This window comes from Phyllopteryx taeniolatus, chromosome 5, assembly GCF_024500385.1.
Source record: "Phyllopteryx taeniolatus isolate TA_2022b chromosome 5, UOR_Ptae_1.2, whole genome shotgun sequence".
NCBI lineage: Eukaryota > Metazoa > Chordata > Actinopteri > Syngnathiformes > Syngnathidae > Phyllopteryx > Phyllopteryx taeniolatus.
Window position 1 is genome coordinate 5,817,689 of NC_084506.1, and position 17,724 is coordinate 5,835,412.

The window sequence follows — 17,724 nt, forward strand, 5'->3', positions numbered from 1 at the left end:
CACTAACAGCTGACTGCTAATAACATGAACAATATACCCAGTTGTTGTTTTTGTCCCCCCCTTTTTTTTTTTTTTATCAGCAATGTTGCAAGTACAGAAACGATTAAAGTACTCAGGTACACTCCACGACATTACAGTGTACTCATTCGCCGGTTAAGAGATACAAATATATACTTATAATGAGTACGAGTTCATGGAGAAAAGTATGAATGAACTTCTTGGTTGGATTGTATGAAAAAACACAGAAGACCATCAATATAAAACGACAAAATGAAAAAGTAGCAAGTATGGAGGTAAATGAGCCACCATTCTTGTGCCACGTGACCATGTCAGTTTTTTTTTTTTTTTTTTTTTTTTTTTTTCCTGAATTTTGTCACGTCTGTCAGATTTTTGCTGCATTTTGATCAGGATGTTTTGTTTGTTTGATATTTGTATTTTTCTTTGTCAGATTTCGTGTTTCGATTAAAATTTTCTTCAGAATTTTATCAGTTTTTGACATGTTAGATTTTTGCCAGATTTTTGTCAGGATTTGTAACTTTTTTCATATTTTTGCCCAAGTTTTGTTGGTACTTTTTGCCTGATTTTTGTAAGGTATGTCAGATTTTTGCCATATTTTTGTCAAATTCTCATTCAACACACACTTGCTTATTTTTGTCTGACTTATGTCAGATTTGTCCTTTTTTCCAGTTATTTATTAATTTTTTAATGTTCAGTATTTGTAATTTTGTTTCAGATTTAGTAGTTTCTCGTACACTTTGTCAGACTTTTGTCCAAGGTTTGTTCTAGTTTTGTTCGGGTTTTTATTTATTTATTAAATTTTTTTGCTTGATCCCTGTCAGTTTTTTTTCTTTTATTGGATGTCGTCATATTACTTATATTTTTGTCATATGTCTGCCCATATATAGTCAGATTTTGCAAGATTTTTGTCAGTTCTTTTTTTGCCAGATTTTTTCAGGTTTGTCAGGTTTTTTTTTTTTTTTTTACATCTTTCACGGTTTTTATTTTTTATGCGGTATTTTTTTTTGCACAATTTTTCCAAGTCTTTGTCAGATTTTTGCCATATTTTGTCAGGTTTTAATATTATTGTATCGATTTTTTTGGTCAGGTTTTGTACAATTCTGTTGTAGTTTTTGTCAGATTTAAAAACCAAACAAACAGATTTTTGATCAGGTTTTGCCAGTTTAAAAAAAAAAAAAAAAATACTTTTGTGCATTTTTTTTCAGATAGTTGTATATCTTTATCTTTAGGTTGTTTTTCGGCACCATCGTAAATAAGATAACCCCGCTAATTTTTTATTTATTTTTTAACCCAGTGGTTCCTTTGCTTTCATAGTCATCAATCTCGACAACAATTGTCACAACACACAAATATTGCACATTTCATGTGCAATATTTTCTAATTGTGTGTGTTGTTGACAATACATTTTTGTCACGAAATCACTGACGTTCAAAAGTTCCATTTTGAGCTGCCTTGTCTGAAGAGCGAATGGGCTTGGACAACACACGAAACAAATAAATACAAAAGTGTTTTTATTGACATGAGAAGTGGAACATACAATAATCATCACGGGGTTAGTCTAATGGGTTTGCGTTCAGGAAAACGGTGGTCCAGGAAAAAAAAAAAAAAAAAAAAAGAAAAAGAAAAAAGATGATTCCAAAAATTTGCTTTGTTTGATTTTGAGCTGACAACATCCAGAAGACTTCCGGCTTTCACTTTGAATTGATTGGCTCTCATGTTGAAAATGATCCCTAAACCATTTTAGTTGTTGGTCGAGGTAGACATAAGCATAATTATAAAATATGCTTCACTGACACACACACACGCGCACACACACACACAAAAGAGTATTACTTATATTTCACACGAATTAAACATCGCCGCACATGATAACTATAGTGGGGCAACTTAACCAATTAAATGTACTTACTATTAAATTGTACAACACTGTGTTGGTAAGTCTTAAAAAACTATCCGCTAGCCATCAGGTTTTTTTTTGTTTGTTTGTTTGTTTGTTTTTTGCAAAAGAATAGTAGAAGGCCACCAGGCCCGCACATTTAACACAGAAGTACTCTGTAAAAATGTTGAGGTACCAGCAAATCTACATTCCGTCCCAGCCAAAAACTGTTTTTCTTTTTAGCGCTTTCAGTAGTCAAACGAACGGCTCACCGACAGAGGTCAAATGTACACATAAAGGGCGACTGAATGGAAAAAGGAGCTTCAAGCAACTCTGCTTTGGCATACGTTACTTTACTGCAAAACACCAAAGTCTCGTCACGATCGTCTTGCAAGAAAAGCTATTCTTTGTTTCCTTTTCTTTCTTTTTTTTTTTTTTTTTTTTTACAGTCGGGGGGGGGGGGGGGGCGCCGTGCGTCCGAGCTGGGGCTTTCACGCGCACTGCTTCTCCATCTCGGCGCTGCCTCCAAACAGCGTGAGTAGCTGCTCCTCATAGTTGGCAATGTTCCTTTTCATGATGTCCATGCACGGCCCCAGAAGTCGCTCGAAGGCGTTGACGTCCATCACTGACGAGCACAAGAAAAGGAGCTCAGTGCCGTCCGAACGTCCTTTCTTCCGTGCAGAAAAATCGACGCGTGCAAGGAGCGATTTGACAAAATAGCACTCGCTCGCAAAATAGAAGTATAAAAAAACACGTTACGAGCGCTAAATGTGGCAGCGAACCTTACATTCGTCAAAGAAACAAAAAAAAAAAGAGGATTCCAACTTTGTTGCTACTTCCTGTCAAACTAAACATCAAACAAAGAGACACTACTACACCAAACCACATAACTTTGCCGAAAGTCCGCTAGCCTATTGCAAACACGTAGTGAGAACCGCCACAGACAGGCAAACGAAACGAGCGTCACTGTCCCAGTAGTTAGAACCCTTTGGGCGACGGGACATTCGAACACAAAAAGTAGCAACACATGCAGACAGAGCATTTATCAGAAGACTGTATCCGTTATACTCCGCGAAAAACAATTACTCCACGTCGCGACAGATCGAGCCACGCAAAATTACTTCATGAGCGGTTCACTACTTCCCACCCCGATGCTCACAACTTGCTGGCCGAGTACTAAAAACAGTCAGCTACTGTGCCGCCCTGTTCTTTGCATTCCATTTCAATATGTCACTACCTACCGTAGTCGAGTGCAATTTCTCTTATGAAACGCCACATTACAACAATTGCGGGCACGATCCTCAACTTGAGCGGCCGTCCGACATTCACCCAAGCATTTGACGCTCCCCACGGCGTAGGCGGAAGCAGCTCTGGGCTTGTTCGTGACCAGCGCCAACTCCCCGAAATACTGGCCCCGGGCGCACCTGGCGATTTCCACTTCCTCGTCGTCCTGCTCCTTTTTCGTCTGGGAACAAGGAAGCACACAACAACACACGCTAAAAGAAGCCTATTATATATTCTATATGATTTTAGGGACCCTCGAGCTACGGCTTGCGGACCCCCCCCCCCCCCCCCCCCCCCCGCCCGGCACTCCAGGACAACTGAGACTACAAAGTTTTTCCCCCTCAGTGTAAAACTCACCCTGCTTCTCTTGATGGTGATCCGAACTTGGCCGGACTCCACAATGTAGAAACAATCTGCCAACTCCCCCTGTCAATTAATTAAGCAATGATTTAATTAAAAAAAAAAAAATAAAAATAAAAATGTTAAATGTTCATTTAAAATTGATTTACTAATATATTTTCTTTATGACTTATAATAAATAGCATTTTTTTTCCTAATGCAATGAATGATTAAAAATACATTAAAAAAGGGAAGGCATGCATTTTAACTGACCAGTTTTATGATATGCTAAATTAATGCGACACATATTTGTATACAGTAATAGCGCGCTAGTTTAAATGTACGTCACCTGTGCAATAATCTGCTGCGAGTCACAGTACACTTTAGTCGATATCACATCCACCACCTTCATCCTCTCGGAAAGCTGCGGACGGCAAAAAAAAAAAAAAAAAAAATGCTTGACGCGCGCTTGTGACTGCCACGGCCGAAAATGGCGTCGCTGACCTCCAGCGACGTGAGCAGCGGCAGGGTTTCGATGAAGGCCTCGTACAGCTTCCTCTTCTTGGCGTTGTTCTTCACGATGATCCTCCGGAACGTCAGACGATCCTGAAAAAAAAAAAAACACACTTGGTGCATATTGATGTGCCAGTTCCCGATCAAATCTACAATCCAGAATGAAATTGAGTTTAAAATTGCACATTACTGCCCCCTGTGGTGCGGCTGACTAATTTGCATGGGACTTTACGACAACAAAATATCATAATTTCACATACGGTGCTATCGTGACTTACTAACAAGTTATCACCTTGTCGATTTTTTTTGGGGGGGGGGGGGGGGGGGGGTTGTGTTGCGAGCTTCAGACACGCCGCCGGGATTCGAGTGAACTGAGTCGCGTGCTTAGTCGGAGGACAAATGAAACTGGTGTGTAAGGTACAATGGTGGCGGACTCACGAGGCACCAGAGCGCCCCAGGCAAGGTGGCGACGATGGTGGCCGCCCTGGGCGTGTTGTACATCAGCGCCAGTTCTCCGAAGCTGCCACGGTTGTCGTAGCGACCCACCAGCTTCTCGGCACTGTCCGCTTTGACGAAAATGTTGAAGGTCCCCCTGGGGAGGGAGAAGGTGTGTTGCATAATATGTTAGAATTAAGTTAGTGGAATTTCTTTAAATGAAATGAGATGGTTTGGCGGAACATTTTTGGCGCTTAAATATACAACGTTGAACACCCTGAAGCAAGCACCCTTTGCCTCTTATTTGGTGGCTTCTCTTCATTTCCTCAAAGTGATGTTATATGATAATCTCCCATTTTTTTTGCCAGTGAGAGAGGGAAAACGGGCGCTACAGAACACTTGAAAAAGTATGTTTGAATATGTTTAAATGTGTTCAAAGCACGTGGGAGTGAAAAAACTATAGTTAAAAAAAAAAAAAAAAAAAGCTATTATCTGGTCTCTCTCTATGGTGGACTTTCACCTATCGTGGGTGATTCTGGAACGTATCCCACACGATGAACAGCGGTTGACTATAAAGTACACACGAGTATCGGACATGTTCCCCTTACAGTTCCCAAGGAAGCCAAAATACAAGAAAATGCTCATGTAAATGCTCATGTAATATTACCTTTCAATCACATAAAAGTTGTCCCCGTCGTCATCCTGGTCGATGACGTGTTCCCCTTCGGAGCAGAACTTCTCAAACATGGCGTCCAACACTTGTGACATCTCTTCCTGTAAGCGGTACAAATAAAGCCTTTGGACCAAGCTGGAATGCGAACGTTTTGTTCCATGAACTTGTATTCATCGACGGTCTCGTGAGATTGTTTTTGGTCCAATCAGATTTCAGCCTCTGTGTGTTGCCGTGCCAATCTAATCTGCCCAGGAAGGCCTTCGCGGTCAGCGGCTGGCCAATGTTCCCTTCAACTATTCGCAGCGCTACCGCTTCTTTAACCAATCAGATTTCAAATTCATCCTCACAGGGCCAGAGCGCTGGCCCTCCGTGACATCACCATTTTTCCGTCATCTGATTGGTTGGTCAGAGCGAAACCTGTTCCAGCCAATTTAGCATTTCTGCTCAGTACGATGTCTTTTTGTTTAAATGTTCCACGTCTTTGTCATGTTATTAGATCAATCTTGATTGTGAACTTCTCCACATGTTGTACAGTTACGTGATGTTATTTTGCATTTTTATATAGTATCGATGTTTCTCTCTAATAATGTACTCACAGGATCCAAATTCTTGAAAAGAAGAATGTCCCGACACGCTTCCTGTAATCTTTGTCGCTGCTCGTCTGTTTTGGGGTGGGCGACCTGTACGTTCAAATTGCGCCGCCATTAGTAACACCAACAGTAAGAGAAAGAAATTGAAATTAAATGGGAATAATTGACTCTTCTCATCGGTTTTGGGGTCTGTTACATTAATAAGTAAATATGATTCGTTTAAAATAAAAGCGTTAGGCATTGACGTGATGAAAAAAACAAACAAAAAAACAATTTTTTTAAAAAGCCCAAAAATAGCAAAACAAAAAACAGTACAACACAAAAATAACTCCAGCTCCCATAATAAATAATGAAAATATCGTCTGTTTTGAGGTTACATTGGCATGAGCGACAGAATACGTAAGTAATATAATAAGAGAAAATAAGAGATAGGATACTACTACTACTGCTAACAATAATAATAACAATCATATCCTTCAAAAAAAATATTTCAAAAATACATACTAAATAAAGTCCAAATACTGCCCAGCTCCTATTAAAGTGAATCAAAGAAATTCTAAATTCTGCTTGTTTGCATCTCTGTCGGGATGCGTCACATTAATAAGGGCAACAGAAAACATTCAAAACTTTTCAAAATGAATAGAAAACACTGAAAGACTGCAGTGTAAAAAATTCAAAACAAAATCCATGAAAATACAAAAGGTTTCTCTCATCTTATGACAGTCCACTTTTGTTCCATTTGCACAAAGAAGAAAAAAGAAAAAAAGACACAAAGTAGGATGTTATGATGATTACCCGGGGCTCTTTATCCTCGTCATCTTCATCCGGATTGAAGGCTTCGGCACACACTGAACAACAACAAAAAAAGCAGCGCGTCAGTAAAGCGCACCGCCACACAAAACCTGAAATCCACTCAAGAGCCAAATGGACAAATTTGTTAACAGGGCGACAGAGGTGGTTACATTTTTGATTTTTTTTTTGCAACGGTGAAGAAGCCTCGGGTGGCTGGAATATATCCCAGCAAGTCGTCGCAGGGCTTTTCCGCACCCCAACAATGAGGCGCTCTAAAGTGGTCACGCGAGCGCTGGCCGGCAAGTCAAGACTAATATTAGCGCCGCACTGATGAGCCGATGTACAGTATACACACACATCCGTCTTATACTGGCCCCAGGTGGCCAAGGCGGGCACACCAAAAGGAGCAGCACGACGGCCATTCAATTAATGCAATGTGACCAAAAAAAAAAAAAAAAAACGGTTTAATTTATTTAATTGTCATTATTGTACGTTTTGATAAATAAAGTACTGTACAATATTATGGAGTGCAATTTTTCCTCAGTGAAACAAATTACAATTTGTTTTGTTTTTGGCGACAGACGATGCATTCCCGAGGTCCCGACTCGGAATCGGACGATACTCCGATTCTTTGGACGGAAGACAGACGGAAAAAAGGGTGCTGTGATGAGTGAAGGATGGACCTCTATATTTTGTAGTCATGCACACACAGTGTTTGACGCGGCGACACAGTCCAGACACTTTTAACTCACCTGACGCTCTTCTGATGAATCGGTTGATAATCGGCGCTGCCAAAAGACAAATAAAAGCCACATTAAAGTCAATCTCGAGCTTTTCTCGTAGCGTAATGACGTCGGCAGCGAGCGGCGTGTGCTTTTTTTTATTTTTCTACGCTTGACCTCATTTAGAATATTCAGCCGGGCAGCGAGACCTCAATGAGTGTGCGCGCCTCTCTTCGATCGCATTTGAATGACACACAACAATGAGGTGGCATTTTGACAACGTGTTTATTTGTAGAAGTCTCGTTTCTAATATTTGGATCCTCTCGTGCAAGCTTTGGTCCAAAATTACATTTTACTAAAATATAACAATATAAACTGGAATAGTAAAAATAAATTTAATAATAAAAAAAATAAAAAATAAATAAAAACTGTGCAACATAAACAAATAAATAAATTTTTAAAAAAAATTCAATTTAAGCAGGCAGAAAAAAAACAGCCAAAAGCATAGATTCATGTGGGGGGGAACTGAAAAAAATAATACACCTCCAAACTGAAAACATCCAAAATAAAAATACGCTCCCCAAAAAACAAATACTGCCCACCTCACAAAATAAATAAACACACGAAAATAAACTAGTACTTCTAATCTGTTTTGGGTTAGAGTGTATTTAGTGTCAAATGAATTTGTCCTTCTTGCACATGCAAGCCCATTAGGATGCATTAATTGTCCAACGAGCTAAGGTTGCTATGCTACTTCCGCCACCTCGTCGCACTGCAAAAAAAACAACCAAAATCTCAAGATCAATGCATGACTTTTGCACAGATAAGCTCCTTCTCCTTCTTCTTCTCTGATTTTTTGTTTTTGTTTTTGTTTTTTTGCAACAGCATTGCGCAACCTTTTGCAACACGATGCCCGCAGCCCGGCCCCACGCGAGGCCCGCTCAACCACAGAGGAGGAACAAATGCAACGCGATTTGATTGGATGTTGTTTTGGGAAATGGATGGCGCATTTGGCGGTGCAATCGCATTACGGGAACATCCGCACTCGGGCACAAACCTTGAAAATCTTCATCGTCTTCGTCGTCGTCTTCTTCCCCGTTCTCGGAGTCGATGTGCATGGCCTCGTCGAGGAAATTGACCGCCTTGCCGGTGCCGCCGCCTCTCGGCTGTCCGTGCGGCGGCGGCGGCGGCGGCTCCCCGTCGTCCTCGTCCCCATCGCGGCGCTCGTTGAGGCGGGTGAAGTACTGCAGGGCGAAGTCGAGCAGGTCCCCCGGCTGGTTCCTCAGCACTTCCACGGTAAAGCGCTGCAAAAGCTCCGTCAGGCCCGCGGGGATTTCTATACTCATTCCTGCCTGCGGCTTGCGTGACGAGGGGCCCAGAAGGAGAAGGAGGTGAAGAAACAAAGGATGGGGGGAGAGAATAAAAAAAGAAAAAAGGCCGGCTTGGATGTCAAAGATGCGCTTTTTGCTCGTGAAAACGCCTCTTTGGTCCGAGCATCACCACCACCATCCTCTTCCTCTGATGATGATGATGGCTGTACAGGCAGGAAACCCACGCATGTGACCCGGGTTTCCATGGCAACCGCCTGTCCAATGATTGCGTACGAGCAGCAGAGGAACGACACTATTCCTCTTATGTCACAAAATACAAATGAATGCAAAAAGTGATAATTTTTTTAACAAAGACTAATGTGAGGTTGTAATGGTGGTCAAACGGTTTCCAATTGCTTTAAGGGTTTAGAAAAAAAAAAAATAAGCCCACTAGAACACCTAAACTTTGCTAATCAAAGGCACTTTGAATGGTAGCGGGTGTGTGCTGACCCCTGAACACGAGTTTGAATGTTATTGGTCAATTCCAAACAAAGCCAAAGCGTGATGAGGGTGTGCACACTTTTGAAACCAGCTTTTTTTTTTTTTTAACCCAATTGAGTCATGCTGGTTAGAAGTCACAATAATGGTGAGGAACGTTTTGAATTCATCTTTAATCATATTTTGTACATCAGTATAAAACCGCTAAATTCCCGAAATCTGACGATTCATGCTTTTTTCCCCCCCTTAATTTTGACAGCCATAATATATGTAGGTCGAGAACATTCCCTCTAAATAGTTTGGATTTCTTTTGTCAAGGTACAACAATTCTTTCCACTTTCAAGGTTTTTTTTTTTTTTTTTCCCCCTGAACAAATTATTATTATTTTTTTTATCAATTTTTCCCTGTTCAGAGGCTTGTAGCCACAATGTGACAGATTTTTGACTCACCACCTGTAAACGCTGCTCCTGCTTTCATTTGCAAATGTGATGAGCATCAATGATTAAAGAAACAAAAATAAAAGAAACTCTTCCTTTTCCCAGGAAACATTTATTCAAGAGAGAATATCTTTCCATCAACAGGTCAGTTAAATATTAACAAATTTACAGGCGTGAGGAATGTAAAAAAAAAAAAAAAAAAAAAAAAAAAAAAAAAAAACCAAACACAAACCACGCGCTCCTTAAAAAAACCCAACCAACCACAGGGGGCGCTGTTCACAGTTCCCCAGTTTGTTGTTCCAAGTGCTCTTCAACTGGCCTCTCACAGCTCGATTTTGGGGGACGTTTTTGCCTACGAGCAAAACGGAGGAATATCAAGCAGAGCACAAACGTGGGACCCGTTGCTCAAATGCGACGCCTTACCGCTTCTTTTTCTTCATCGTCATCCTCATCATCCACGACCTCCTCCTCATCTCCAGCTTCCTCGGTATCGTCGGCGTCCTCCGTATCGGCTGGCTCTTCGGGTTCTTCCTCAGGCTCCTCTTCCACCTCAAGTCAAAAAAAGTTCATACAATACTTTTAATAGCGCCCGTTTGGCTGACGAGTCTACCACATAATTGTTTGGGTTCCATCTTTTTCTTGACTGACCTGCTCCTCCAGCGGTATGTTCATGCTGAGTCTCAGCATGCGTTCTATCCTGTCGCCGTACGCCTTGGTGTCGGCCAGCTGGTAGCCCGAGCGCAGGGTGGCCGTCTCGAAGAGGACGGTGGCCAGGTCGGCCGCCGTCTGGTCGTCCGCGTCGTCCTACGCCCGCGGAGATGAGTGTCAATCATATTCAGGCAGTGCATTTTTTTTCCCAAATTCCAACTATCGAGTAAAATATACGTCTATTCTCTTACGATTACGGCTTCGATCAAGTGACATTTTGCTGTTCAGGGTGCCCCCAAAAGCTAGCAAACCTTCGTGTCAATAGCACTTACGTTGACCCGCTTGAGCATCTGCTTGATGAGGGGATGCTTGGGGTTGATTTCTAACGTTTTCTTCTGGCTGGCGTAGTAACTGCAAAGGTAGCGACGTTGGTGACTGTCGAGCCGCTTACTTTGATTTCACCTTTTGTCTTTTCCGAACTCACTTTGTGGAAATATCTTTTCCCGTCTGGTACGCCTGCGCCTTCATGATCCTCTCCATGTTGCCCGACCAGCCGTACTGACTGGCCACCAGCGCGCACGGAGAGTTTGTCAGTCTCTGAGACAGGACCGCCTTCTCAATCTGCATGCGCACAGACAGAAATAAACATGTGAAATGGACAAAAATGGCACCGTCAGCTCATCTGCTAAAGCAGCACGCACAAGACAAATCGGGCCAAATTTCTGCATTTTGCGCCGCCTTCTTTAATGGTCATTAACATTGTTGCAGACATGGTTGGGGGGGAACATGACACGCTACATTTAAAAATGGATTAAATTACAATAAATAAATAAATTTAGTTCAAAATCAAAGCAGCAAAATTTTACATATGCGGTATATTTTAAATTTCCATTTATTGTAAATTAAAAAAATAGATTAAATATACAACCCCAATTCCATTGAAGCTGGCATGTTGTGTTGATATGGAAATCATGTTCGACCTGTATTTAATTGAATACACTACAAAGACAAGATGAGATATTTAATGTTCAAACTAATACTTTTTTAGCAAAAAAAAAAAATAATCTTTTTTTGTAATCACATCACCTTTTCTTTCAACAACATTCAAACATTTGGGAACTGAGGACACTAATTGTTGACGCTTTGTAGGTGGAATTCTTTCCCATTCTTGCTTGATTTACAGCTCCGGGGTCTCCGTTGTCGTATTTTACACTTCATAATGCGCCACACATTTTCAATGGAAGACAGGTCTGGACTGCAGGCAGGCCAGTCTAGTACCCGCACTCTTTTACTACGAAGCGACGCTGTTGTAACACATGCAGAATGTGGTTTGGCATTGTCTTGTTGAAATAAGCAGGGGTGTCCATGAAAAAGACGTTGCTTGGATGGCAGCATATGTTTCTCCAAAACCTGTATGTACCTTTCAGCATTAATGATGCCTTCGCAGATGTGTAAGTTACCCATGCCATTGGCACTAACACAGCCCCATACCATCACAGATGCTGGCTTTTGAACTTTGCGTCCATAACAGTCCGGATGCTTCTTTTCCTCTTTGGCGCAGAGAACACGACTTCCACAATTTCAAAAACAATTTGAAATGTGGACTCGTCAGACCACAGAACACTTTTCGTCAGTCCATCTTAGATGAGCTCGAGCCCAGAGAAGCCGGCAGCGTTTCTGGGTGTGTTTGATAAATGGCTTTTGCTTTGCATAGTAGAGTTTCAAGTTGCACTTACGGATGTAGCGCCGAACTGTATTTACTGACATTGGTTTTCTGAAGTGTTCCTGAGCCCATGCGGTGATACCCTTTACACGTTGTCTGTTTTTGATGCAGTGCCGCCTGAGGGATCGAAGGTCACGGGCATTCAATGTTGGTTTTCGGCCTCGCCGCTTACATGCAGTGATTTCTCCAGATTCTCTGAACCTTTTGATGATATTATGGACCGTAGATAATGAAATCCATAAATTCCTTGCAATTGTACGTTGAGGAACATTGTCCTTAAACTCTTGGACTATTTTCTCACGCATTTGTTCACAAAGAGGTGAACCTCGCCCCATCTTTGCTTGTGAATGACTGAGCAATTCAGGGAAGCTCCTTTTCTACCCAATCATGGCACCCACCTGTTCCCAATTAGCCTGCTCACCTGTGGGATGTTCCAAACAGGTGTTTGATGAGCATTCCTCAACTTTTCCAGCTTTTTTGGAACATGTTGCAGCCATAAAATTCTAAGTTCATGATTTGCTAAAAACAATAAGGTTTGTTAGTTTGAACATTAAATATCGTGTCTTTGTAGTGTATTCAACTAAATATAGGTTGAACATGATTAGCAAACCATTGTGTTCTGTTTTTATACATTTTTAATAACATCCCAATTTGATTGGAATTAGGGTTGTAAAGCCAAGTAAAACAAATTTACATGCACTTAATATTTTGTATGCAACTAGAATTATTAAAACCCCCCCTCCATGTACAAAATCTAATACGGCGGCCCTTGTGCACAAGTTCCCCCACTCCTGTTACACTGCGCTTGAGAAGTTGCCAGATTTTGCCAATTCCTTGGACCACATCTCCCAGTCAAGTTTATTTTCATGTGGCTTGCCTGGACGCACTGTGGGGTCGCGTTGCCCCTCACAGGTCAATCTTGGTATTGCGACTTTGTGTATCGGCGCAATGCATCAATGGGGCCACCGTTTGTTTGTTTGTGCGATGCATTGAGGGCACTGTATAGGTGATCAAAATAAAAAGCTTTTCGTTTGACCTTGTCCTTGAGCGCCTTGTCCTTGAGCCAGGTGGCGAGCGGCTCGTACTCCTTCTCCTGCGCCTCGCGCTTCTCCTTGGCCTTGTCGCTCTCGTCGAACTTGACGCCCTCCTTGGCCACGTTCTGGAAGCGCTTGCCGTCGAACTCGGGCAGCGCCTGGATGCAGTACTCGTCCACGGGCTCCGTCAAGTAGATCACCTCGTAGCCCTTCTTCAGCAGCCGCTCCACGAAGGGCGACGCCTCGGCCTGGAAGCAAACAGTCGTTCCCGTGCTCAGGGAAAAGAAACAAAAATCTCTGGTCTCTCTCTATGGCAGATTTTTCTTACCTCCTTCCTGTTGGTGCCGGCCATGAAGTAGATCTTGTCCTGCTTGTCCTTCATGCGCTCCACGTACTGCTCCAGGCTGGCCAGCACCGTGTCGCTGTTGGACGTGTTGAAGCGCAGCAGCTTGGCCAGGCGGGTGCGGTTGGAGTGGTCCTCGATGACGCCCAGCTTGATGTTGGTGCCGAACTCCTTCCAGAACTTGTCGTCGTACACCTCCTCGGCGATCTTCTTGATCATGTCCAGAGTTTTGCGCACCAGCTTCTTACGGATCACCTGATTGGAGGAGGAAGAGTCAGAAAAAAAAAAGGAAATGAGCTTGTAGTCTTTCCATCTATGCTGTAACATTTACACAACCACATTATGCATCATTTTTAAATTCAAGTGCATTTACATTGGATTGGCAGAAAATGTAATTTTAGTAGTTCAATTCAAAACTCGTCCAGTAAATGAAAACTATTTTTAGGGGACCAATTTGATAGTTTTAAATTCTTGACATTTCCCTTCGACGTAAACTACAATCAAAATGACAAAAATAAAAAGCGAAATATTTCACTGTGGGGTGAATCAGTGAGTTTCACTTAACTACAGAGATAAAATGTGTTGTACATGCGTTTTTCTATTGTACATTCATAATATTTGCGCATGCATGCTGCATATTTGTGAGCATTACCGGACTAAGCTCCACCAAAAGTGTTATTATTTGGAAAGGACTGGATTTGCGATGTATTCACCTTGAGCAGTTTGTGCTGCTGGAGAGTCTCTCGGGACACGTTCAGAGGAAGGTCATCAGAATCAACCTGATTTTTTTTTTTTTGGGGGGGGGGAGGATTCAATACAAACAAATTGCAGCTTGAAGACAAAAAAAATATATTTCTATACTCACCACTCCCTTGACAAAGTTGAGATATTTGGGCATCATGTCGTTGAAGTCGTCAGTGATGAAAACCCTCCTGACAAAAAGCTGCGGCGAGAATTCGCGTTGACACCGTATTTAGTTGTCAGCCGATTAGATTTTTTTGTATTCAAAATAAAAATGTATACAACTGCTTTAGGTGCATGTAGCGGTCATTTTTTTTTGGGGGGGGGTGGCGATAACGCCGCCATCTGTGATCGCCGAGGTCATGCCAGCCGTGTTTTGAGATATTCCCAGCGTTTCACGGCTTCTCTCTCACCTTGATGTAGTCGTTCTTCTTGGAGCCGTACTCGTCGAAGAGGCCGCGGGGGGCGGCGGTGGGCACGAACAGGATGGACTTGAAGGTGACCTCGCCCTCGGCCGTGAAGTGGATGTGAGCCAGAGGGTTGTCGTTGTCCTGCGGGGAGAGCGCAACTCGGTCAATCGCGCAGCCTACTTTCTTCCACATTAATGCGCGACAGCAGACATTTTTATGCCGACATTTTGCGTGGGGTTTTACAGTATGCGGGCGACGCGGTTGGATCCGGACTGTTTCCCCGTTTCCTCACCTTGGAGAAGGTCTTGTAGAAAGCGTTGTACTCGTCGTCCTCAACCTCCTTGGCTGGTCTCTGCCAGATGGGCTTGATGTCGTTCATCAGCTCCCAATCCCACACCGTCTTCTCAACCTGATTTAGCAGGAGACAAAAAGAAAAATAATTAAGGGCGCTGCTTCGGGCAAACTGCTTTAAACCAATATTAATACTTCTCGAACAGTCCACCTTTTTGGTTTTGGGCTTGCCTTTGTCCTCATCCTCCTCCTCCTCCTCCACTTCGGCCTCGTCTTCAGAAGCTTCTTTCTGGGGTTCCTCGGTGGCCTCGGCATCTTCGTCAACAGGCTCCTCCACGGTCTCGGTCTGATGTGGACAACAATTCCAGAAACTAAATTTCAATTTTAAAGTTTACAAAAAAAGAAAATTCTAAAAATCCCACAAAGCTCATAATAGTGAAGCACTAAATATGAGTGTAAATTTCAAATTTCAAAAAAAAAAAAAAAAAAAAAAAGTTCCTCGCTCATTTGAAGGTAGATTACCCCCAGTTCAGCAACTTGGTTTATTGCAGTAATTTGTTGTTCTTGCAAAACCTGTTGTCAGTGGTTCAGATGTGTCAGTTTTGACTCTTGCATTCTACGCGATGCGCACCATGAACGCATCATACCCCAAGTAAAGGGGCTTGAAAATAAATAAAATGTTTTTTAAAAAAAAAGTCTCTCATCACCTTGCTGGCCCAGACGTAAATGGGGAAGTTGATGAACTGAGAGTACTTCCTGACGAGGTTCTTGATGGTCTCCAGCTCCAAGTAGTCCGACGCCTCCTCTTTCATCACCAGCCTGCAAAAGGGATTTCAAAGTGAGCGGGCATCGTGTGAGGGATTTAGCATTTAACCTACGTGATGGTGGTCCCGCGGCCCAGCGTGTCCCCGCGGGGGTCCTCGATGACGGAGAACCGGTTGGAATCCGACTCCCAGATGTGCTGCGTGCCGTTGTTGTGCTTGGAGGTGACGACGACCTCGTCGGCCACTAGGAAGGCCGAGTAGAAGCCCACGCCGAACTGGCCGATCAGCTCCGAGGTGGACTGGTCCTCTGACTGCATCTCCGTCATCTTGTTGAGGAACTCGCTCGTGCCCGACTTTGCGATGGTGCCCAGGTTCTTCACCAGCTCCTCTTTGGTCATGCCGATGCCCGTGTCTGTGATGTGGAGCATGTTCTTCTCCTTGTCCGACTGGAGCGCAAGAAAAGGACTCCTTTCGCTTGCGATTCACATTTGGTCTAGATTGTCGCAACGGGCGCTACGCACTTTAATTTTGATGGTCAGCTCTTCGTTGGAGGCCAGCGCGGAGTCGTCTGTGAGCGACAACAAGCGGATCTTATCCAGGGCGTCGGAAGCGTTGGAGATCAGCTCCCTGAGGAAGATCTGAAACACAAAATTGCCATCTTTAGCCACAATCCTCCCCCGCCCCCCACATAGCCCCCAGTATGGAAAGCCCTTGCTCACTTCCTTATTCTTGTACAAGGAGTTGATGATCAGCTTCATCATGCGATTGACCTCGGCCTGAAAGGCGTGCTTCTCAGACTTTTCCCGGAGTTCCTTAATTTGGGCTGCGTTCAGTCCATCCAGCTGGATGGCTTCCTCCTCTCTGGCGAGGGGAAAAAAAACAAAAACAGGTGAGACGTCACACACCAGTACGCAATCGTGTGGTTGCAAATAAGCGCTTCCCTCAGTGTCCCTCCTGCAGATTCATTCAAAAGGTTGATATGACAGTTTGCGTGCACGCGTCTGGTCATGTTGACCTCGTTCGAAGGCCCAGCCATCCTTTAAATACAGTCAATCCCCCCCCCCCGCCGACTCATCATTTTTTTGCAGACGGCAGCTCATCTATGCGTCCGAGTGTTCTTGTCCTCTTTTTGTTCTACGGTGCAAACGGCAGTCGGGCACAGCTCCAGTGGTAAACGCCGGAGAAAGCAAGGTGGTAAACTTCAAGACGATACAGAGAAACTTCCGGATCACTATTAGCAGGTGGTCGTAAGAGCTAATCAACATAAGGCACGCAAAGTGCCCAACTAACAAGTCTTGGGACAATTAAAAAAAAAAAAAAAACATCCATGAATCACAGAGTCAAAACGTAAAAAAAAGTAAATAAATATTTTTCAGAGCGGTTACATCAAATTGAATATTTCCCACGGCACACTGGTTGAGAAGCATTATTTTAACCTATTAATATGGACAGTGAGTTCATTGCGCAATATAGCAAGTTGTTCTTTTCCAAGGGGGGCAAACCTCTGAACGATCTCATCGTCAGTCTTGGAGCCGTCCCGGCTTTTGCCCAGGTCCTCGTCCACGGTGCCGTCCGCGTCCACTTCATCGTCGGCCTTCACAGCACCTGAGATCGTACAAATCAGACTTGGTGATAATTATTCCGAGTTCATGACGGATCACGCGCGCAGTGGACGGAGTACTATATCGAAATATGAAACCAGCCCAGGTCGAATTCGGAGGAGCCGCAAATCAGATTTGTGCTCGAAAACGCCAGTAAATGAATTCGTAGGTGGGGGGGAAGAAAAAAAACAAAATCTTTCAAATCGCGTTAGAGGCGGACAAAGCAGGATATAACGTCACAAAATGTGGCTCGATTAAAGGCGACCTTGTGGCAAAATGATAAAAGAAACCTCTTGAAGTGAATTCAAACGAGTTCGAAATGCCGCGACTGCAGTTGTGAGGGGACGATCGCGACAGCTATGCTAATCTGGGCTAGCTTAGCGGCTAACCGTAGCAAGCAGCCTGGACGGCACAAAAGGCGGGCGCTCGCTCACCGAAGGCTAACAGCCCGATTAGAAGTCCTACAGCCCACGCCCGCGTCATTCCGAGATGAGAGCTTGTTTGTGAGAGTTCGGCACCAGCGCGGACAAAAGGTGAAGACAACACACGCCGCACTCGGCTTCCACCAGAGACTCGACAATGAATCGCCGTCGGAAACGCAGCGCAGTTAAATGCGCCGCGATCGACCAATGGCGGCGCACCACGCACCACCTCGGACCAATCGCAGCGCAGACGCCGCCGC

The 17,724-nt window shown here is 43.5% G+C and overlaps 1 protein-coding gene across 1 annotated transcript; it reads right to left on the bottom strand.

Annotated features, from left to right (window-relative positions):
- Positions 1 to 1,660: 1,660 nt before the first annotated feature.
- Positions 1,661 to 17,638, bottom strand: hsp90b1 (heat shock protein 90, beta (grp94), member 1). Its single transcript, XM_061772798.1, has 29 exons — positions 17,477 to 17,638; positions 16,944 to 17,046; positions 16,161 to 16,302; positions 15,963 to 16,079; positions 15,556 to 15,887; positions 15,385 to 15,496; positions 14,889 to 15,023; positions 14,679 to 14,795; positions 14,390 to 14,527; positions 14,101 to 14,178; positions 13,949 to 14,014; positions 13,221 to 13,490; positions 12,895 to 13,140; positions 10,620 to 10,756; positions 10,468 to 10,546; positions 10,136 to 10,291; positions 9,911 to 10,036; positions 9,814 to 9,839; positions 8,300 to 8,739; positions 7,273 to 7,308; positions 6,524 to 6,576; positions 5,735 to 5,818; positions 5,133 to 5,239; positions 4,469 to 4,622; positions 4,022 to 4,123; positions 3,867 to 3,941; positions 3,536 to 3,604; positions 3,224 to 3,359; positions 1,661 to 2,519 (listed from the first exon to the last, which is right to left on the bottom strand). Exons 1-29 carry the CDS (start codon positions 17,523 to 17,525, stop codon positions 2,386 to 2,388), a joined length of 3,819 nt encoding a protein of 1,272 aa, XP_061628782.1. The 5' UTR covers positions 17,526 to 17,638; the 3' UTR covers positions 1,661 to 2,385.
- Between the last annotated feature and the right edge of the window lie 86 nt (positions 17,639 to 17,724).